Source organism: Vicugna pacos, unplaced genomic scaffold, assembly GCF_048564905.1.
Source record: "Vicugna pacos unplaced genomic scaffold, VicPac4 scaffold_21, whole genome shotgun sequence".
In the NCBI taxonomy this organism is placed as follows: Eukaryota; Metazoa; Chordata; class Mammalia; order Artiodactyla; family Camelidae; genus Vicugna; species Vicugna pacos.
In genome coordinates, this window is record NW_027328742.1 from 10215526 (window position 1) to 10238130 (window position 22605).

Consider the following 22605-nt stretch of genomic DNA (forward strand, 5'->3'; position numbering starts at 1 on the left):
ACGCACCCCTCCCCCCACCCCCGGGCGCCTCCCCAACTACAAAGCCCAGGCCTCACCCGCCGACTCCCCGACCTGCGCGCCCCCACCAGCGCCCCCTTACCTGGCTCGCGACGGCAGCAGAGGCGACAGCAAGCGGCGGGAGGCCGAGACCCCAGGCAGCCTTCCTCCTCCGGGAGCTGGTCCAGGAGCACCCAGCTCCCGCCCAGCTTCCTCACGTTCTGCGCGCGCCCCAGCGCCCCGGCGTCCCGGCGCCCGTGCGCGCGCGCGCACGCGCAGCTTTCAGCGCCCCTCCCCCTCCCGCCTGCCTGACAGCAGCATGGAGGCTTGGCTGCGACTCCAGCAGTAGGGATGCTGCGAGTGGGGCCGGGCGGTGGGCCGGTGGAGCTTCGGGCGGTGGGGCGGTGGGGCGGTGGGGCGAGCCCAGCCCGCGGCCAGGGCTGGCCGGGTCCCCAACACCAACGCGGCCCCCCACGCCCTCCTCCAGGGTCCCGACCCCCAAGTAGGACCACCACGGGCCCAGGGCCAGGCCTCACCCCACCAGCCCCACTACCACTGCTCGCCGTCCCCCCACCCAGTCAATGCCTCCCCACCCCCTGCCACGCCCGGTCCCCGATCCACTGCACCCCCGAGACAAAGCTGCTTCTCCTCACACCCAAATCCCGCCCCAGGTCTGCGCCCCACTAGGTCCTAAGCTACAGCCCCTGTAAACCGCGATCACCCCTCGGGCCTCACCCCAGGTCCCCCCACCGTCCGGAGATACTCCCCTAACCCTTCACCGAGGAATGAGCCCACACCCTTCAGCCGGGTCACTTCCGCTCCCAGCAACCCCTCCCCCTCACCCTGTCCGCCCTCATCGCCAGATCGCCGCACACCCGGAGTGCACCCCGAACCCAGATGACCCCCTCAGCCCTCTCCTCGCGAGAGCCGGGCGCTCCGGGCTCCGATCACCACCGCGACAGCCGCTAGACAGGGATGCCCCGGGCCCACGGCAGGCACGCAGTCCTGGCTCCCAGGGGCGCGGCCCTGGCGGCCGGGTGGGCGGGGCTTGAGGCCATTCCAATTCCCTGCCCCACCCCCACGCCCCCATCCCACCCCGAAGCCCAGTGCCTCCTCAGAGCCCATGGGATAGGTGGTCCCGAGCTGCACACCGCTCGCCAGTGGGCCTTGGCTGCTTGATGCTGCTGCGGGGAGGGAGGGTGCAGCCTTAGCCCGGCCCTCGGCCCCCGGGATGGACAGCGGGCAGCAGTGGCAGTGGCAGTGGTAGTGGTAGTGGGGGTGGCGGCGTCGGCGGCGGAGGCGGGACAGGGCGGCTGTCCTGGGAGAGCAAGTCCACTTGCTCCCAAGTCCCCCGCCGCCTGGCCTCTGCTGCCAGAGCTTCCTGGAAGGAGTTTCCCCCTGTCAGCCTGCCCCTGGGAGGCAGGCCGGCTATGGCCAGGGGGACGGGGCGGCGGCAGTGGCAGCAGCAGAGCTGGAGATGGCAGGATTGGGGCTGACCCATACTACTAGCCAGGTACTTGCTCCCATTGCCCGCTGTCTCTGTCGCCGTCGCTGTCGCTGTCTCTGTCTCTGTCCCTGTCGCGGCCCCCGCCCCTGCACATTGACTGCACCACGCCCACCTCTCAGGAGCAGGATCACCTGAGGACAAGCCTCCAGGGACCCTGGGGCAGCAGAGACCGCCCCCAGAGCAGGCTGAGGGGGACACGCGAGGAAATGCACAGGATTGCCTTGGCAGCCCCCGCCCCACGCTGCCGCCCGCCCTCTCTGCAGCCGCCCCAGACCCCGCCACCACCACTGCCCCCTGAGCACACCGCGCCAGCATCCCGGGAGCCGGACAACACGGACATGTGCACCCAGTGAACCTGGCGTAGCACAGGGCGGCCCCTGAGCAAGCTGAGGGGTCACGAGAGGAAATCCACAGGCTTACCTGGGCAGCCCTCGCCACCGCTGCCGACCTCTCTGCAGCCTCCCCTTCCCCGCCCCGGGCCACCATCCCCTCAGCGCACCGCGCCTGCCTCCTGGGAGGCATCCAACACCTAGGCGTGCAGCCAGGGAACCTGGGTTATCAGAGTCCGACCCCAGGCCAGGCCAAGGGATCATGGGAGCAAATCCTCGGGCTTCTAGGGCAGCCCCGCCTCCTCTCTGCAGACCCTGACCGAACCGCCCCAGCCTCCCATGACCTGGCTGACAAGGAGACTTCAATCCCGCAAACCTGGGGTGGCAGAGGCTGTCCCCAGGCCAAGGAGAGGGGGAGATGGGAGGAAACTTACCAACTCGCCAGGGCAGCCCCCTTAGCCGCAGTGCCTCCGGCCCCTCCACCACTGACCTCTTTCACTGACCGCACCACGCCCGCTCCCAAGAGCAGGCTGATTAAATGGCTTCAGTCTGAGGAACGTGGGAGAGCGGCGGTCGCCCCCAGGCTAGGCCGTTGGGGACATGGGAGAAAATCCTCTGGCTCACCAGGGGCACCCCAGTCCCCGGACCCTGTCCCCATCACTGTCCCCTGACTGCACTCCACCTGTAGTGAGTGTGTCTGTCCGTCTGCCTGCCTGCCTGCCTGCCTGCCTGCCTGCCTGGCTGTCTATCTATCTGTTGGAGGAGGGGAGAGGCTAGTCTATGTCTGTGTGTCTCTGTGTGTCTATGGAATGGAGGAAGAGGAGGCTAGTATGTCTATCTCTCGGCCTATCTATCTCTCTGACAATCTATCTAAGCAATGGAGGAGGCAGAGGAGGCTAGTGTGTTTGTCTATCTACCTAATTGAGGAGGAGAAAGAGTGTAGTGTGTGTGTGTGTGTGTGTGTAAGTGTGTGTGTGGGTCTGTCCATTTCTGTATGTGTCTATCTAATGGAGGAGGAGGTGGAGGAAGCTAGCGTGACTTTCCGTCTGTCTGTCTGCATACGCACCTAATGAAGTAGGAGGAGGCTACTGTGTTCGTCTAAGTGTCTTTGTATTGGAGGAGGTGAGTGTGTCTGTCTCTCAGTCTGTCTGTGGGTTTCTTTACCTACTAGAAGAGGAGGCTAGTGTGTCTATCTACTTACCTACCTCATTGAGGAGGAAGAGGAGGCTGCTGTGTGTGTGTATCTCTCTGACAATCTATTTCATGGAGGAGGAGATTGGTGTGTCCATCTACCTACCTAACTGAGGAGTAGGAGGAGGCTTCTGTTTGTGTGTGTGTGTGTGTGTGTTTTCTGGTGTGTGCCTGTCTGTCTTTGTATGTATGTATCTGTGTACCTATGTAATGGAGGAGGAGGACGAGGTTAGTGTATCTATCTGTTAATAACAAAGAAAGAGACTAGCGTGTCTGCCTATTTATATGTCTGTCTCTCTGTGTATTGGAGGAAGCCTCCCGGGACTCCATTGACCTGAAGAGATGTCAAATGCCACCCTGAGGCAGAAGAAGGCGCCCAGAGAGCTGGCTGAGGGGGACTCGGGAGGAAATCCACAGGCTTGCCTGGGCAGCTCGCGTCCTTCGCTGCTGCCCTCTCTGCAGCCGCCCCGCCCCCTACCCCAATCCCGGCCCCTGGGCGTACAGCCCCAGCATACGCAGAAATAAATTCAAAATGGCTTAGACACTTAAACGTAAGACAAGACACCACACACCTCTCGGTAGGAAACGTAGGCCAAACAGTATCCCACGTACACCTCACCCATTTTCTCCTAGGGTAGTCTCCCCAAGCAACAGAAAACTCAGCAAAAATACAAACACAAACGGGAGCAAACTGAATTCATCAGCTTTGGCACACCAAAGGAAACCAGAAGCAGAACTAAACCATGGCCTACGAAATAGGAGACAATCTTTGCCAAACATGAGACTGACTAGGGGTTCATTTCCACCATATCCAAACAGCTCATCCGACTCAACGGACAGAAGACGACCCAATCCAAAAATGGGCAGAAGACGACCTCAGGAAGCAATTCTCCAGCGAAGACCCACCAGCGACCAATGAGAGGCACATGACAAAACAGGCTCAAGGTTGCTAATTATCCGAGGAATACAAGGCAAAACTACAATGAGGTGGCATCTCACCCCAGTTAGAGTGGCCATCATTCCAAAGCCCACACAGGACCAAGGCTACAGAGGCTGTGGAGAAAAGGGATCCCTCCTACACTGTCGGTGGGAATGTCGTTTGCTGCAGCCACTGTGCAAAACAGGAGGGAGGGTCCTCAAAAGACGGAAAATACACTGGTCAGAAGCTTTGGATCTCGGGGGCAGGCTAACAAGCTCCCAAAGGCCCGGCCTCGCCTCTGCTTCTGCCCCAGCTCGCCTGTGCCCCACAGGGTCCGGGGCGGCCTCCACTCCCGGGGCAGGGCCGCCCGCGCGGGAAGGCCTCGCAAGGCCTGAGGGCCAGTCTCGGCTGGCCCGGGGCCGTCCAGCGCCCTCCCATCTCCCGGGGCTGCTCCCACTTTGCCAAAGCCGCCTGTGAGCGGAGGCCAAGAAAGCCGCGCGGTTCAGCCAGTACTAAGGAGGGGGACGAAGGCACCCCAACCATCCGGGGGGCCCCGGGACCCGCCTCACGGTCCCAACCTGGACGCGCGGCCTGGACCCCACCGACGCACCCCTCCCCCCACCCCCGGGCGCCTCCCCAACTACAAAGCCCAGGCCTCACCCGCCGACTCCCCGACCTGCGCGCCCCCACCAGCGCCCCCTTACCTGGCTCGCGACGGCAGCAGAGGCGACAGCAAGCGGCGGGAGGCCGAGACCCCAGGCAGCCTTCCTCCTCCGGGAGCTGGTCCAGGAGCACCCAGCTCCCGCCCAGCTTCCTCACGTTCTGCGCGCGCCCCAGCGCCCCGGCGTCCCGGCGCCCGTGCGCGCGCGCGCACGCGCAGCTTTCAGCGCCCCTCCCCCTCCCGCCTGCCTGACAGCAGCATGGAGGCTTGGCTGCGACTCCAGCAGTAGGGATGCTGCGAGTGGGGCCGGGCGGTGGGCCGGTGGAGCTTCGGGCGGTGGGGCGGTGGGGCGGTGGGGCGAGCCCAGCCCGCGGCCAGGGCTGGCCGGGTCCCCAACACCAACGCGGCCCCCCACGCCCTCCTCCAGGGTCCCGACCCCCAAGTAGGACCACCACGGGCCCAGGGCCAGGCCTCACCCCACCAGCCCCACTACCACTGCTCGCCGTCCCCCCACCCAGTCAATGCCTCCCCACCCCCTGCCACGCCCAGTCCCCGATCCACTGCACCCCCGAGACAAAGCTGCTTCTCCTCACACCCAAATCCCGCCCCAGGTCTGCGCCCCACTAGGTCCTAAGCTACAGCCCCTGTAAACCGCGATCACCCCTCGGGTCTCACCCCAGGTCCCCCCACCGTCCGGAGATACTCCCCTAACCCTTCACCGAGGAATGAGCCCACACCCTTCAGCCGGGTCACTTCCGCTCCCAGCAACCCCTCCCCCTCACCCTGTCCGCCCTCATCGCCAGATCGCCGCACACCCGGAGTGCACCCCGAACCCAGATGACCCCCTCAGCCCTCTCCTCGCGAGAGCCGGGCGCTCCGGGCTCCGATCACCACCGCGACAGCCGCTAGACAGGGATGCCCCGGGCCCACGGCAGGCACGCAGTCCTGGCTCCCAGGGGCGCGGCCCTGGCGGCCGGGTGGGCGGGGCTTGAGGCCATTCCAATTCCCTGCCCCACCCCCACGCCCCCATCCCACCCCGAAGCCCAGTGCCTCCTCAGAGCCCATGGGATAGGTGGTCCCGAGCTGCACACCGCTCGCCAGTGGGCCTTGGCTGCTTGATGCTGCTGCGGGGAGGGAGGGTGCAGCCTTAGCCCGGCCCTCGGCCCCCGGGATGGACAGCGGGCAGCAGTGGCAGTGGCAGTGGTAGTGGTAGTGGGGGTGGCGGCGTCGGCGGCGGAGGCGGGACAGGGCGGCTGTCCTGGGAGAGCAAGTCCACTTGCTCCCAAGTCCCCCGCCGCCTGGCCTCTGCTGCCAGAGCTTCCTGGAAGGAGTTTCCCCCTGTCAGCCTGCCCCTGGGAGGCAGGCCGGCTATGGCCAGGGGGACGGGGCGGCGGCAGTGGCAGCAGCAGAGCTGGAGATGGCAGGATTGGGGCTGACCCATACTACTAGCCAGGTACTTGCTCCCATTGCCCGCTGTCTCTGTCGCCGTCGCTGTCGCTGTCTCTGTCTCTGTCCCTGTCGCGGCCCCCGCCCCTGCACATTGACTGCACCACGCCCACCTCTCAGGAGCAGGATCACCTGAGGACAAGCCTCCAGGGACCCTGGGGCAGCAGAGACCGCCCCCAGAGCAGGCTGAGGGGGACACGCGAGGAAATGCACAGGATTGCCTTGGCAGCCCCCGCCCCACGCTGCCGCCCGCCCTCTCTGCAGCCGCCCCAGACCCCGCCACCACCACTGCCCCCTGAGCACACCGCGCCAGCATCCCGGGAGCCGGACAACACGGACATGTGCACCCAGTGAACCTGGCGTAGCACAGGGCGGCCCCTGAGCAAGCTGAGGGGTCACGAGAGGAAATCCACAGGCTTACCTGGGCAGCCCTCGCCACCGCTGCCGACCTCTCTGCAGCCTCCCCTTCCCCGCCCCGGGCCACCATCCCCTCAGCGCACCGCGCCTGCCTCCTGGGAGGCATCCAACACCTAGGCGTGCAGCCAGGGAACCTGGGTTATCAGAGTCCGACCCCAGGCCAGGCCAAGGGATCATGGGAGCAAATCCTCGGGCTTCTAGGGCAGCCCCGCCTCCTCTCTGCAGACCCTGACCGAACCGCCCCAGCCTCCCATGACCTGGCTGACAAGGAGACTTCAATCCCGCAAACCTGGGGTGGCAGAGGCTGTCCCCAGGCCAAGGAGAGGGGGAGATGGGAGGAAACTTACCAACTCGCCAGGGCAGCCCCCTTAGCCGCAGTGCCTCCGGCCCCTCCACCACTGACCTCTTTCACTGACCGCACCACGCCCGCTCCCAAGAGCAGGCTGATTAAATGGCTTCAGTCTGAGGAACGTGGGAGAGCGGCGGTCGCCCCCAGGCTAGGCCGTTGGGGACATGGGAGAAAATCCTCTGGCTCACCAGGGGCACCCCAGTCCCCGGACCCTGTCCCCATCACTGTCCCCTGACTGCACTCCACCTGTAGTGAGTGTGTCTGTCCGTCTGCCTGCCTGCCTGCCTGCCTGCCTGCCTGGCTGTCTATCTATCTGTTGGAGGAGGGGAGAGGCTAGTCTATGTCTGTGTGTCTCTGTGTGTCTATGGAATGGAGGAAGAGGAGGCTAGTATGTCTATCTCTCGGCCTATCTATCTCTCTGACAATCTATCTAAGCAATGGAGGAGGCAGAGGAGGCTAGTGTGTTTGTCTATCTACCTAATTGAGGAGGAGAAGGAGTGTAGTGTGTGTGTGTGTGTGTGTGTAAGTGTGTGTGTGGGTCTGTCCATTTCTGTATGTGTCTATCTAATGGAGGAGGAGGTGGAGGAAGCTAGCGTGACTTTCCGTCTGTCTGTCTGCATACGCACCTAATGAAGTAGGAGGAGGCTACTGTGTTCGTCTAAGTGTCTTTGTATTGGAGGAGGTGAGTGTGTCTGTCTCTCAGTCTGTCTGTGGGTTTCTTTACCTACTAGAAGAGGAGGCTAGTGTGTCTATCTACTTACCTACCTCATTGAGGAGGAAGAGGAGGCTGCTGTGTGTGTGTATCTCTCTGACAATCTATTTCATGGAGGAGGAGATTGGTGTGTCCATCTACCTACCTAACTGAGGAGTAGGAGGAGGCTTCTGTTTGTGTGTGTGTGTGTGTGTGTGTTTTATGGTGTGTGCCTGTCTGTCTTTGTATGTATGTATCTGTGTACCTATCTAATGGAGGAGGAGGACGAGGTTAGTGTATCTATCTGTTAATAACAAAGAAAGAGACTAGCGTGTCTGCCTATTTATATGTCTGTCTCTCTGTGTATTGGAGGAAGCCTCCCGGGACTCCATTGACCTGAAGAGATGTCAAATGCCACCCTGAGGCAGAAGAAGGCGCCCAGAGAGCTGGCTGAGGGGGACTCGGGAGGAAATCCACAGGCTTGCCTGGGCAGCTCGCGTCCTTCGCTGCTGCCCTCTCTGCAGCCGCCCCGCCCCCTACCCCAATCCCGGCCCCTGGGCGTACAGCCCCAGCATACGCAGAAATAAATTCAAAATGGCTTAGACACTTAAACGTAAGACAAGACACCCCACACCTCTCGGTAGGAAACGTAGGCCAAACAGTATCCCACGTACACCTCACCCATTTTCTCCTAGGGTAGTCTCCCCAAGCAACAGAAAACTCAGCAAAAATACAAACACAAACGGGAGCAAACTGAATTCATCAGCTTTGGCACACCAAAGGAAACCAGAAGCAGAACTAAACCACGGCCTACGAAATAGGAGACAATCTTTGCCAAACATGAGACTGACTAGGGGTTCATTTCCACCATATCCAAACAGCTCATCCGACTCAACGGACAGAAGCCGACCCAATCCGAAAATGGGCAGAAGACGACCTCAGGAAGCAATTCTCCAGCGAAGACCCACCAGCGACCAATGAGAGGCACATGACAAAACAGGCTCAAGGTTGCTCATTATCCGAGGAATACAAGGCAAAACTCCAATGAGGTGGCATCTCGCCCCAGTTAGAGTGGCCACCATTCCAAAGCCCACACAGGATCAAGGCTACAGAGGCTGTGGAGAAAAGGGATCCCTCCTACACTGTCGGTGGGAATGTCGTTTGCTGCAGCCACTCTGCAAAACAGGAGGGAGGGTCCTCAAAAGACGGAAAATACACTGGTCAGAAGCTTTGGATTTCGGGGGCAGGCCAACAAGCTCCCAAAGGCCCGGCCTCGCCCCTGCTTCTGCCCCAGCTCGCCTGTGCCCCACAGGGTCCGGGGCGGCCTCCACTCCCGGGGCAGGGCCACCCGCGCGGGAAGGCCTCGCAAGGCCTGAGGGCCAGTCTCGGCTGGCCCGGGGCCGGCCAGCGCCCTCCCATCTCCCGGGGCTGCTCCCACTTTGCCAAAGCCGCCTGTGAGCGGCGGCCAAGAAAGCCGCGCGGTTCAGCCAGTACTAAGGAGGGGGACGAAGGCACCCCAACCAGGCCGGGGGGGCCCCGGGACCCGCCTCACGGTCCCAACCTGGACGCGCGGCCTGGACCCCACCGACGCACCCCTCCCCCCACCCCCGGGCGCCTCCCCAACTACAAAGCCCAGGCCTCACCCGCCGACTCCCCGACCTGCGCGCCCCCACCAGCGCCCCCTTACCTGGCTCGCGACGGCAGCAGAGGCGACAGCAAGCGGCGGGAGGCCGAGACCCCAGGCAGCCTTCCTCCTCCGGGAGCTGGTCCAGGAGCACCCAGCTCCCGCCCAGCTTCCTCACGTTCTGCGCGCGCCCCAGCGCCACGGCGTCCCTGCGCCCGTGCGCGCGCGCGCACGCGCAGCTTTCAGCGCCCCTCCCCCTCCCGCCTGCCTGACAGCAGCATGGAGGCTTGGCTGCGACTCCAGCAGTAGGGATGCTGCGAGTGGGGCCGGGCGGTGGGCCGGTGGAGCTTCGGGCGGTGGGGCGGTGGGGCGGTGGGGCGAGCCCAGCCCGCGGCCAGGGCTGGCCGGGTCCCCAACACCAACGCGGACCCCCACGCCCTCCTCCAGGGTCCCGGCCCCCAAGTAGGACCACCACGGGCCCAGGGCCAGGCCTCACCCCACCAGCCCCTCTACCACTGCTCGCCGACCCCCCACCCAGTCAATGCCTCCCCACCCCCTGCCACGCCCGGTCCCCGATCCACTGCACCCCCGAGACAAAGCTGCTTCTCCTCACACCCAAATCCCGCCCCAGGTCTGCGCCCCACTAGGTCCTAAGCTACAGCCCCTGTAAACCGCGCTCACCCCAAGGGCCTCACCCCAGGTCCCCCCACCGTCCGGAGATACTCCCCTAACCCTTCACCTAGGAATGAGCCCCCACCCTCTAGCCGGGTCACTTCCGCTCCCAGCAACCCCTCCCCCTCCCCCTGTCCGCCCTCATCGCCAGATCGCCGCACACCCGGAGTTCACCCCTACCCCAGATGACCCCCTCAGCCCTCTCCTCGCGAGAGCCGGGCGCTCCGGGCTCCGATCACCACCGCGACAGCCGCTAGACAGGGATGCCCCGGGCCCATGGCATGCACGCAGTCCTGGCTCCCAGGGGCGCGGCCCTGGCGGCCGGGTGGGCGGGGCTTGAGGCCATTCCAATTCCCTGCCCCACCCCCACGCCCCCATCCCACCCCGAAGCCCAATTCCTCCTCAGAGCCCATGGGATAGGTGGTCCCGAGCTGCACACCGCTTGCCAGTGGGCCTTGGCTGCTTGGTGCTGGTGCGGGGAGGGAGGGTGCAGCCTTATCTCTGCCCTCGACACACGGGATGGACAGCGGGCAGCAGTGGCAGTGGCAGTGGCAGTGGTAGTGGGGGTGGCGGCGTCGGCGGCGGATGCGGGACAGGGCGGCTGTCCTGGGAGAGCAAGTCCACTTGCTCCCAATTCCCCCGCCGCCTGGCCTCTGCTGCCAGAGCTTCCTGGAAGGAGTTTCCCCCTGTCAGCCTGCCCCTGGGAGGCAGGCCGGCTATGGCCAGGGGGGCGGGCTGGCGGCAGTAACACACCGGAGAAACAGTAAATCCAAGTGGTTAAGAGCCTGACCTGCGGGCAGACGCCGTAGTTTCAAACCTGGCTTCACTGCTTACCAGGTGTTTAACAAATTTTTTAACATCTTTGCAGCATGGATTTCCCATGTGTATAATCACGTGTGTGGATATCTACCTTGTAGGATTATAAGGTAGATTTACGTTAATTAATATATTAAAATGCTTAGAATAGTGTCTGATATAAAGAAAGCATTCAATAAATATTATCTTTTGCTACTACAGAAGGTGTACTCAATCCTGTGTTTGTGTGTGTGTGAGTGTGTGTATACAGATACAGATATAAACACGTATATACACACATATACATATATATCCACATACGTATGTATTAGCATGATTTATATAATTATATATGTGTATGTGTGCATGATTTATAAAGCCTGTGTAAGCCTACTTTAAACCACATGAGATGGACAAGGCTCAAAATGGCCTGGAACATTTCCCCCCCATTACTTCCACTATAAACAATTCCGGGCTTTGGTGAGGTGTTTGTGTGTGGGTGTGTGTTCGTGTGGGTGTGTTTTGGACAGCAACTCCTGTTTTGAACAGGGCCGGCCAGAACCCTGTTCTTCCTCAACCTGTCCCGGTAACAGTCCAATCCGGCAGGAACCTCGATCTGTTTCTTTCTTATCACAAATACAAACAAACCCCTTCAACAAGCTAGTATCATAGAGTGGCGTGCTTCATCACTAATCCGCCCTTTCTGCAGTCCTGACTCCAAGGGAAGAATGCCACCTACCCAACCATCCGCACCAGTCAGCCAGTCCTGCAAAGTGCGGCAATGCTCAACTCAGCCCGGGTCGGCTCCAAATCCCCTCCCTCTGATTATTCTTTGGCCTTAAAAAAATTTGCCACTATTCGGGCTGACAGGAAGTTATGCTCTCAGCACCCATACCTGGTAAACATTTCCGCATATTGTAGCCTTCCTGAGAAGCCAAATTTCGGAGTCCGCTCTCTGCGTGCGTTTTCCCTAATTGCGCTTGCACTTTTGGAATGCCCGGGTCTCTGCCGCTCACAGACAGCGGAAAACGCCGGTGCAAATTGCGTGGGGGCTGCTGCCCGGCCCGGCCCGGCCTGGCGGCTGCAGAAGCCAGCCCAGGTCCCCCCGGGAGGCTAACGTGCAGGATTGCACAGGAAGTCAGCCGGTGCTTCCAAACCCCTCTGCGACGCGCGACTCCGTCCCGGGCCTCCCGGGCGGGGCGGGGCAGGGCGGGACGGGGGGCGGAGGCCCCCCCTGCTGCACGGAGAAAGCCTGACAGGCATCACCGGCGCTCCTCTGTTCGGTTTGAGGTCGCCACGGCCTCGCCGATGCATGGGCTGCCGCGGCGCCTTTTCCGCGGGCGCAGCGCGGGAAGGGATGGGGTCGGGGGCGAGTGGGCTGCGCGTCGGGAGTGGCGCGCATCCGCGCGCTAGAGGCCCGGATAGTGACACCGGCCGCTGAGCCCCTTCGGACGGGACCCACTCGGCATCGCGGACTGAGAAGGTCAGTCGGTGGCCGGTTTCCTAATGTGTATCTAGAAAGGCGCGCGGCAGGCCGGGTCGCCACAGGGAGGGCCGTGGCCAGAGGAGGGCAGCCGGGGGCGGGCCCGGCGCAGGCCGCCTGGCACGATGGGCGGACCCGAGGCGGGGTGGCCGCCGCCGCAGTTGCCTGCAGCCACGCTCCGGAAGGCGGGCGGCGGTGCATGGCCCCGACGGGAGGTGCGCGTCCCGGACCCGGAGCTCCGCGCGCCTCCTGAGCGCTGCAGCCGCCTCTGCGCTGCGAGTCCTAGGCACTCCGGCCGCCGTCCCGCGGACAGGACTGCGTAGCCTCCTCTTGGGCTGGGATTTGCTTGGAAGTCTTCTTCCTGGAAGCGATGTCCCCCCAACAGGAGACGCTAGGGGGGCAGCCGGGGCGCTCCTCTTCCCTGACAGGAGTGTCTCGAATCGCGGGCGGCCCCAGCACCAAGAAGGTGAGGACGCCGAGCGGAACCCCGCGCCCGCCGCCGCCGCCGCCGCCGCCGCATTCCAGGCGCGCGCCCTCTGCGCCCGTCACCTCCGTGGGGTTTAACGTTCGAAGCTCGCGTTCGGTGCCGTTTGTTCCAGACCATTCCCTCCTTACCCGCCCTCACGCCCGCGGCGCTCCCAGCACCTCCCGGCCTCTTCGCGTCTAGTCTCACTCGCTCCACAGAGGACCCCGCGGCAGCCCATCCACCGCGGCCCCGGCGGCCCCGCTCCCGCCCCCGGCGGGGGCGGGGGCCGGCAGCCGGGCAATGCCTTTTCCGGTCCCCTCCTGGTGCCGGCTCTCGGCGCCCCGCCCGAAGTCCCCCGGGCGATCACCGCTTCTTGACCGGGTCAGCTCCGACGTCGTTCAAGCCGGCGGCGTCTGCCTGGGCGCGGCTACCGCGCTGAGTAAGGTAGACGGCCGTGCTGCATCGCCCGCGGGACCCAACCCCTCACCTGGACCCCGCGGCGCGGCCGCTCCGCGTGATTTGATGGGGTCGGGGAGTGGGTGCGTGCCTCGCACTGCGCTCCTGGATGGACTCCGGGTCTTCGAGGCGGTGGGCAGCCTCCTAGGTGTGCTGGGGATGCTAACGGTCAGCGCCATGGAGGAGCCTGAGACCGTGCTGGGTGGGGCCGGTGAGCTGCAGCGGGGGGTCGTGAGGGCTGCGGTGAAGGGCCTTGGCCCTGCGCTCGGTCCTGGCTCCAGGAATCGGCGGGGCTGGGCAGGGGCCGGGTGTCAGTGTGGTTGTGCCGACAGTGCGCTTGATCCCTGTCAAAGCTCGGAGGAGGGATGCGGGCCACAACTTGCAGCGTACCATGCCGATAAACACAGCCGCCCTGTGGCGTGTCCATTACGATCGGGTGAGGTTTCCTTGGAACCGTTCCCTCCGCAAGTGCACGCGGCCGCGAGCGGCAGCCTCTGCGGCTTGGCTCTCTCTCCAAGTGATTGATTTGGGTGTTTCTAGCCTTGCCTTCTCTCGCTCCTCCCCTCCCCCAAGACCGTCTGCTAGTTGGCCATTTTTACTCTGTGTCCTGGTGGTGCCCTTCCAGCTTCTGTGGAACCAAGTTGGGATTCGAGGGATAACTTAACTCTTCCTTAAGAAATGCCTTGAGGCATTTTATTTATATCTTTGGAGCCCTAAGGGACCGCGGAGGCTCCCTGATGTCAGAATCTTACAGCCTTTCATGACTCCTCTGACCAGGATCCAGATGGGCTCCAGGTCAGTGGAAGAGCGGCGAGATCCGTGCGTCCGTGCGCCAAGTTCAGAAGTGTGTGTGAGCTCCCAAGGACCATGACCATGTCAGCAAGCCATCTAGGTGTCGGTGAACTCGATGTATCGCTGTAGTGCAGGCTCAGCCTTTGATGTATTGAGGCTGAGGTTTGTCCTTGTTGCTTGTCCCCTTCAGAGATGCACGGATGGGGGGGGGGACTCACTAGGTTAGAGCTGTATTTGGGACGGTAATTGAATGTTCAGTAATTAGCATTTTAAAGCATTTTTATTCTTGTAAACTTAAGGAATTGGGAAAAATCAAATATTTCTATTCGTGAACAGATCTCTTCCTTTTTTTACTAACGGTAATTAGGCATACTGGTGAGGGGAGAACACATTAGAGGAGCTTGCTCATGTATCAGTAGTATTGTCCAATAAATGATAGGTTGCTTTGCATCTTAAGCCATTGTCCTAAAATGCTGTCCTTCATTATAAAACATAATGGGTTGTCTCGTTACCAATCCAGTCTTTTCCTTTTCCTTTTTTAAAAAAGTAAATGGATGTTGCCAGTCTGGTCTTTTGACAGCATTTTACTGCCTATAGAGCAGGAGTAAGGTTGAAGAACTGTTTCATTTTGCTTTTAACATTTTTTTTTCCAGAAAAGTGTGTCTCCGCCTGTTTCAAATATTAGTAGGCATGTCTATTTGATTTCAGACCCCCAGAGCAATAGAAAGTAATACTAATAAAAGATTATTTACAAAAGCATAGCTCAGAGAACACTGCCATTTACACTCATGGACCGCAATCTTCATGTATCCCAAATACTCAACAGACTGATCTTTTTCAGATTTCATCTCACCATTCTAGTGCTTGGTAGTCCGAGTGAGTCATGGGATTTATTTCTAAAAAGTCTACTATGTGGTTGTAATGTTAATTACTAGGATTTGGATCAATGTTGTTTAAATTACCAGTTATAATCAACATTTAAAATGAAATAGAAAAGAAAATATTAGCAGGGTAGTAAGGGTAAAGACTGTTTTGTGTAACTTCTTTTTCTCTGTTTCACATCCGTATATGTATTTTGGGTAGGGATGTAAAATGTATTTCTTACTGAGTGGTCAGAATTTTTAAAGATAGGTTTATTGGCCAGACCACTGTATGGGATGAGTTCACTTGGCTTTTAGTTCTAGCTCTATTACTGTCTCAGTAATCTTGACAAAAATCACTTAACTTGTTTGTTTCCTCATCTGTAAAATGGGAATCAAAGAGATAATGCTGCAGCAAGTGCTTTGAGAAGCATACACAGTGGACAGATACATCTTTTACTCTATGAAAATAAGATGCTCTTAAATGATAGGCCTTAAAGGAACACGCCAAGCAGTAAAGCAGTAGGATCTTTCAAGCTAGTCATCCTGAGAGTCTGTGAATTCAGTGGTGTTACCAGTGCCTCGAATGTGGTTCATGGTCCTAGAAACTGTTGCCAAGGATGCGGTTTTGTACACTGTGATGAAATTTGGAGTGTGATGACCTAGGTTCAATTCTACATTGTTTCTGTCCTAGCCTACTGACCTACTGAACCTTTCAGTTTCCTATGTGTAAAATGAAAATAACAATAGTACCTAACGCCTCGAGATTTTGGGGGAAAATCGAATGTGAAATTGAGTGAACATTGACATATAATAAGCACTCAAAAGGTGTTAGCTCTTATTGTTTGTACTTAACGTGCATGTCTGTTGTAATTCATAGTACTATGTCCCAGTGGTTCAAGCCAAAAATCTAGGATTCATTTTCAGCTCCTGGCATTTCCTCACTCTATAGCAACCATCAGAAAGGCCAGTTGACTATCACTTCAAAACATGTCTTGAATTTCTCCACTTCATCTCCACTGTTGTCACTGTAGTCCAAGCCAAACCATCACCATCTCTCTTGTACCTTTGCAGAAAGTCCTTAACATGCCTAACACCTTTTCTCTTGCTCTTCCCTGACCCAGTCTCCATTTTGAAGCACCAGAGTGATCTTTTAAAAACGTAAATTGATCTTAATTAATGACATGACTCATTTTCTTATTTATGCTTTTCTTTTGGGTAAGTGATCGGTCTCATCACCCCAAAAGTATTTCTGTTCAGTGTGTAATTAGGAATTGAGTCTCTCTGGTTATACTGCTCTAAGGAATTATTAATGTGTACACTACACTACATGAAAAGAAAGGATTTTTACTAGATTGCTCTTCCTGTTTGCAATAAAAATTTTTGACTAGAGGATAGGAAAGGAAGTGACAAAGTAGGGGAGGGGACTTGGCAGGATGATCTCCTAGCCAATTCCCTTCATTATAAGGTCAGGGTCATGATTTTTAATCAGAAGATAAAGGCAAGAATATTAAATATTGCCATTCTGTTCTGACTTCACTTTAAACATTTTTGCTTTATCCTCTTCTAGACAATACAGCAAAGTCTGTATAATTTGGTATTATTTCTTTCAAATAGGATTTTTAGTATTACTGGGTTGTAATTCTGCTAGTGAACGGTTTCATTGTTTCCCATAACTGGGCCTATTCTCTAGACAGAATTCTTGTCCTTTCTGTCCCCAGGACTGGACTTGCCCAAAATAAAGCCAGTGTACACTGTGCCAACTACCTGTCTCCTCAAAGCCCCTTGGTCAGTCTTTTCTTTCCACTCAGGAGCAGCTGACTTAATAGTCAGCCTCTGAGATTTTACTTTTTCATCACAGACACAGCAGTGTTGTGGTTTTCTGGATAACAAGATTGTCTTTGCAGGGGCACATTGGAGATTAATTCTAGTATTTGCTAAGTAGTGCAGAGACCTAACAGAAGTCAGGACTCTAAGTAAGATAGATTGATCTTTTAGTAAACCAGGAAGGGTTTGGGGTTTTTTTTTTTGGTTTTGTTTGTTTGTTTGTTTGTTTGTTTACTTTACACAAGGGCATGTATGTGATCTCACATTCTGTGGGCTACCCTATTTATAATACTGAGAGCCTGATTCCACTGAAGTTCATGGATCCCTCATCATCACTAGGGGAAAAGGGCAAGATTTCTGAATCCTCTGTTAGGGGTTAGAGGAGAGATGGGTTGTAGGAACCAGCATTACCACCTTTTAAAACCATATCACCCCCATGAACCATGAAAGCATTTATATTGGCCCTATGTTTTTGCAAAACATAGAAATGCCAAAAATATGTCTTTGTTTAGTTACCAAATGTGAGAGAATGATTGTTAATTCTTTTATCTCCAAGGGCTCTGAGAAAGAGTACCATTTCTGGGCGAATTCTAGCAAAGAAGAGGCACCATACCCACTTATTGGTAAGTTTCTGTGAAAATATAAGATGGATTGTGTTTTAATTATAGTTCTAAATGTCTCAGAGAATTGGTCATATGGCCCTAAATTTAAATACTATTAAATAATTAATCCCATGTAATATTCACCTATTCATTTAATAAATACATATATCAAGTATGTCCTATGTGCAGGTAAATGATATCTCTTCATTCAAGCAACTAGTGGTGTAGAGGGGAAGAGAAATGTCAATTTTCCTTTCTTTTTTTTTTCACTTTACAAACAGAACTATTTTGTCAAACCTTTTAAAACTTTCTTTCTAAGAGAAAGCAAGATGTGCTGGAATTCCATTTTCCCTGTATATTTATTTTTCATATTTAGTTCTTGAATCTCCTTTCCTTTTCCTACCGTTTGCCTCTATAGAAAACCTCCTATGATCCAGTCATGCCTCTTAATCTATCAGTGAGTACTTAACACTTGCCCTGTACCCAGATCTTTGCTAGGCATCAAAAAAGAAAATGAAATCAAACCGTTTAGATTCCTAAGACTCTTTATTGACTTATTTAGCAATAGGTACTACCTTACCAACTAACTACTTTGCTATTTCTCCAGCCAAATTTCCCAGCATCTGTTTTGAGGAATTACTGGTAAATAGGTCACATCTCACCTTATTTAAACCATTTAGCTACAAAAATATTTCTTGATCAGTGAAGTCCTTCAGTATAGTTAACGGAAGTAGGGCAATTAAAATAAGGGACAGCATCTGTAGCAAATCTTGAGATGATGACATTGATGATGATGACGATTTCTGTTAATGATTTTTAAATGCTTGCTATCTGCCTAGCATTATGCAGAGCATATCACATGAGTTATCTCATGTAATCCTTTCATTGACCTGTGAGATCACTACAGTGTAATTTAGGTTTCAAGTGATATGAATAATCTAAATCCAAACTTTTCTATGAAATGTATATTCTCAAGCTTTAAAGCAAGCCATCATGCACATAGCACAAAATTCCCTGCATTTCCAGTTTATTTCTTAATGTTGTCATTTGTGTAAAAGTCAATGAGCAACAATTAAATCTGTGATGAAAAGTCAAATAAGTACTTAAAATAGTTGTTTTAATAAAATATATTAATTTAATTAAAACTATGTAGGTAGTAACTGTCAGGCTTAAAACAACATGAAGCTTCATTTTTAACTCACTAAAAAAGACACATAGGATATGGGACATGGTTGTTACTTAGCAGCAATTCTCCATTGTATATTTTACTGCATCTTGCAAATTTCAGTTGTGGATTAGCTACTGGCTATTTTGGTAAAGCAATTTTGTTTTATTGCTGTCATAGAAGTCTTTATTTTTCTGCCTTTGTCCCTGAAAGTTGCTGTAGTACTTAATATCAATGAAACATTGACACTGTAGGCCTATGCGAGATGAAAAGGAAAAGTTCACTGAATTAGATTCAGTGATAAGTCTGGAATGGAAGAGACCTTACTCTCTGTACTTAAAAAGTAAACAAATCTACAGCACAATGGTACTTAAGAATTGAGAAAATGAAATTACTCAGCGTACTAAAGAGCAAAAACTGATATTGCAGTCAGATGTCCAGGGTTTAGTTTTTCTAGTTTGAAAATTCCTTTTTGAATCTTGTTTTTGTGTCTCTCATGCCCTGCAGTCTTCCTCCTAACTATTGCCTGTGAAAAACGGCCTCAGAGTGGCGTGGTGGGAGGGAAGCATAAGTCAGACAAGCCAGCCCTTGAGTAACTCTAATTGTGTATAACTAATAAAGAGTATAAAATGTCTTCTTTCAGGCAGATATCTTGTACTGAATAATAGTAATAATAGTGATCTTTGAAATATATAGTTATTTGCCCTTTGTATTTAAATACTATTAACCACTGAATTTTTACTTATTTGATCCTTATAATACTGTGTGATGGGTAGGATAAATATTTTAAATCATGGATTTAAGGCTGAGAGAGGTCAGGGATTTGCTGAAGATTTACAGAGGTAGGTAGTGTCAAAGGAGAAACTAGAATGCCTTTCAGTATTCTCAGATGTGAACATAGGAAAAGTCAACATGATGCAACTCACAAACTAACCTGTGCATTCCCAAACAAGATATTCTTTAAAGACTTTTTCCTCTTTGTTTCTCCTCTCTACCCCCACCCCCCCAAAAAGAACTACTTTGGTGGGGCCACCTGCATTACACAGTGGTCTCCAAGTGTAAGAGTGTGCATGGTGATCGCTCAGTCAACAAAAGGATTCTTTATACCAAAAGTCCCAGGAGCAGATTGCAGGACATTCCATCCTGTAGCACACATGCTCATACTGACACAGTGCCAGTCAGCCTAAAGTCTACATTTAGATTTTTCTCTGTGTAGGACATGAATTCCCCTATGGGATTGAAATGGGTCACCTTCGAGACACGGCACTCCTGACACGGGGGTCGAAGGACTCCCCGACACCATCCAACCTCCAAGAGCCCTTCCTCATGGAACAGCTGCCCCAAGAGAAGCAGTGCCACTTCATCTTGAAGCCCAGCCGGCTGGCTGTGGCCCAACAACTGGGTGGTGAGTTTTCTTCCTCTTTCATGAGAGCCTTTTTTTAGCAAAACTTTTCATTCCTGAAAACCAAGTTTTCAAAGTTCTTTGCCTTTATACAGGCAAAGACCCAAACTTCCAGCCAGATGAGGTATTTTTTTCTTTTGAATTTTCTAAGTGTTTTGAAAGGAAAGATGGAGCTTTAGAAGATGGGTTTATAAATCAGCGGTAGGAGTGACTGACGGGTAATCAGCGGTTGGTTGTGGTACGGTCTGTTCTTTCTTCACTGTCCTTCCCCCTTTAACCTTATGCCCACTGCAGAGTCAAAGGCGCCAGTCAGTGCGGCAGGTGCTTCAATGCCTTCTTTGTACTGTAATGCATTGCATTGTGTGTTCCCCCTAAATGATCACATTATTAAAAGAAGGCCGTCAGTGATGGGTGTCAGGAGACGCTGGTGCCCTACCTGGATCTGGCACTGATGATCATGGGAAGATGAAGGTAATTTCCACCGAAATCTCTCCTTAGCCTGCTAAGCTAATCTGAATTCCCTGGGAACAGAGCCATCTGTTACCCTCCCCATAATAAAGACTCCAGAGTGATAAAAAGTGGTGCTCAACACAGGAGGACCATCATTAATTACCCTAACCCATGTTTGAGCTTTAAACCCTCAGTCTGAAAGTAAGATTGTATAGAAATAAAAGCATATGTATCATAACAAAAAGTGTGAGGTGGGGGGGTAGCTGAAAATTGATGCTGAATTTTTGGAGCTGCTTTTGTAAACCTGAACAAACTGGGATACCCCATGGACAGTGGCCACTGTTTTATGCTCATCTCCACACACATGCATGTCCAGCCCTGTCTCTTTCGGTTGATGACCTAGCCTCAAACTTTATACTTTATTGAAATCACTGGTCAGGACTCCTCCATCTTGCCAATACCAGTGATAAAAACTGACCCTGCATTTGCACCAGTCCTCCTCTCTCCCACAGAGTTAAAGTGAGTTTTTGAACTCTAAGGCTGTTTACTCACATCTTTGGGGTGTTATGGAGATATTACAGTTTTCCATCCCCTGAAACGTGAGCTCCATGAAGGCAGAGAGTTGAGTCTGTTTTGTTCACTGCTATGTTTTCAGCACCTGAAACAGTGTCTGCATATATAAATTGAACTCAATAAATATTTGTTGAATGAATTCTTTTATTGACAGGTCTGTTGCTGGTACTCATTGAAGACACAAAGGGAATGTTGCCTTTATAACTAAGCTGAGGAAAATGGTGTTTTACTCTTCTATCTTTATACCCATGTTGTTCAAAATGACTTCTCTGGGTCCCTTGTCAGTAAAATAAATTTATTTTAACTGACTTGACCAAAACAATCAGGGGTCAAGAATCCTAAGAGTTTTACCCAACTTTGTCAACAGCTTGCTTAATTAAACTGTAGGCATCCTCTGTGTGTTAGTCCTCTGTTTCTCTCTGTTGGAAGTTAGGATAAGATTGGTTGCAGCTGTAAGATGATTCACGCTAAGGGAATGGAGTGACTACAGACCCATGGTGGCAACCTACCTGTGAAACTAAAACTTTAACAAGTGAACCAGTTTTGTATTTTTTTTAATGCCCAAGATTTTGATGAACAACTGCTTTGGAAACCACTGACTTAGAGCAGGGCTCAATAGACTTTTTCTGTAAAGGGCCAGATAGTAAAATTTGCAGATCAAGAGACAGAATTGACGGTATTACACAGGTACTTAAATGACAAGAGGAAAAGCAAATTTTAACAAATTTTTTTTATTGATGACATTCGATACATAGTAATAGAGTACAATTTTGTGTGGTACAGATCTACTAATGAGAGGAATTGGATTGTTTTGGGGGAATAACATTTCGCTTAATTGAAGTGCAAAGTTAGTATTCCAATTGTCACCATTGATTGGAAAGTGTTCTGATACGTAATTAGGTTTTACGTATTTCATCATCTTTGAAAATACCTTTTCACACAAGTAGGTACTGCCAAATACTGAGATACCAATGCTACAAGTGTACAATTTTAATTGAGCATGTTTCTCTCTTCAGAGATATTTGTAGAATTTTGTTAGATTCTTCTTTTGATATTTGCCTTTTGGCATGTCGTTTCATTGCATATTAATCACTTCCACTTGAAAGTTAGGTAGAAGTGAAAGACTTTTGAAACATGAAATTCCCCTTTGCACAGGTCAATTGCACAGTTACAGGATTTTCAAATGTAGAAATATCCTTTGCACTTACCTTGAGGCAGGTAAATACTGCTAGACATGTAGTTTGAGCTCAGAAAATATCACTGCTGCAGTTTTTTTTATGGGAATGGAGATCTTGCTTCTTGTTTTGACTTTAGATGTTGAGAAAAGTGTGAAAGTAGCTTGACATTACTTCATCACTAAATGTCATTAAATGTCAAAGTAGTGTTTTTGTTTTCTTTAGATAAATACCCAGCAGTGGAATTGCTGCGTCACATGGTTGTACTATATTTACTTTTTGGAGAAACCCCCGTGCTGTTTCCCATAGTGGCTGCCCCAAGTTGCATTCCCACCAACAGTGCGTGCGGGTCCCCTTTCTCCACATCCTCACCAACACTTGTCATTTGTGTCCTGCTGATAATAGCCATTCTAACAGGTGTGAGTTTCTATCTCATTGTGGTTTTGATTTGCATTTCCCTGAGAATTAGTGATGTTGAGCATCTTTTCATGTGCCTGGTTGCCATCTTTATATGTTTCTTGGAAAAAGTCTCTTCAAATCCTCTGCCTATGTTTAATTGGGTTGTTCATTTTTTTGCTGTTGAGTTATATGAGTTCTTTATATATTTTAGACGTCAACCCCTTATCAGATATGTGATTTGCAAATAGTTTTTCCCATCAACTTATTGAAGTAGGTTGATTTTTCATTTTGTTGATGGGTTTCTTTGCTGTGCAGAAGCTTTTTAGTTTGATGTACTCCTGCATTTTTCCTTTCTTT

The 22605-nt window shown here is 53.4% G+C and overlaps 1 protein-coding gene and 1 pseudogene across 3 annotated transcripts in view; one reads left to right on the forward strand and one right to left on the reverse strand.

The window, feature by feature from the left end:
* The window catches only part of LOC140694470 (small ribosomal subunit protein eS24 pseudogene), a 432455-nt pseudogene that overhangs the window by 153531 nt on the left and 256319 nt on the right, over positions 1 to 22605 (reverse strand).
* The window catches only part of LOC140694395 (rho GTPase-activating protein 20-like), a 29489-nt gene continuing 19577 nt past the window's right edge, over positions 12694 to 22605 (forward strand). Inside the window, exons 1-3 of one of the 3 annotated variants that reach the window (XM_072957654.1) lie at positions 12694 to 12991; positions 17039 to 17105; positions 19466 to 19654. In XM_072957654.1, coding sequence (XP_072813755.1) covers positions 12848 to 12991; positions 17039 to 17105; positions 19466 to 19654 — 400 coding nt within the window. In that variant the 5' untranslated portion in view covers positions 12694 to 12847. Of the gene's footprint in view, positions 12992 to 13197; positions 13215 to 17038; positions 17106 to 19465; positions 19655 to 22605 lie in introns of those variants that run through there. The other 2 variants (XM_072957657.1, XM_072957655.1) reach the window with 2 other exon arrangements.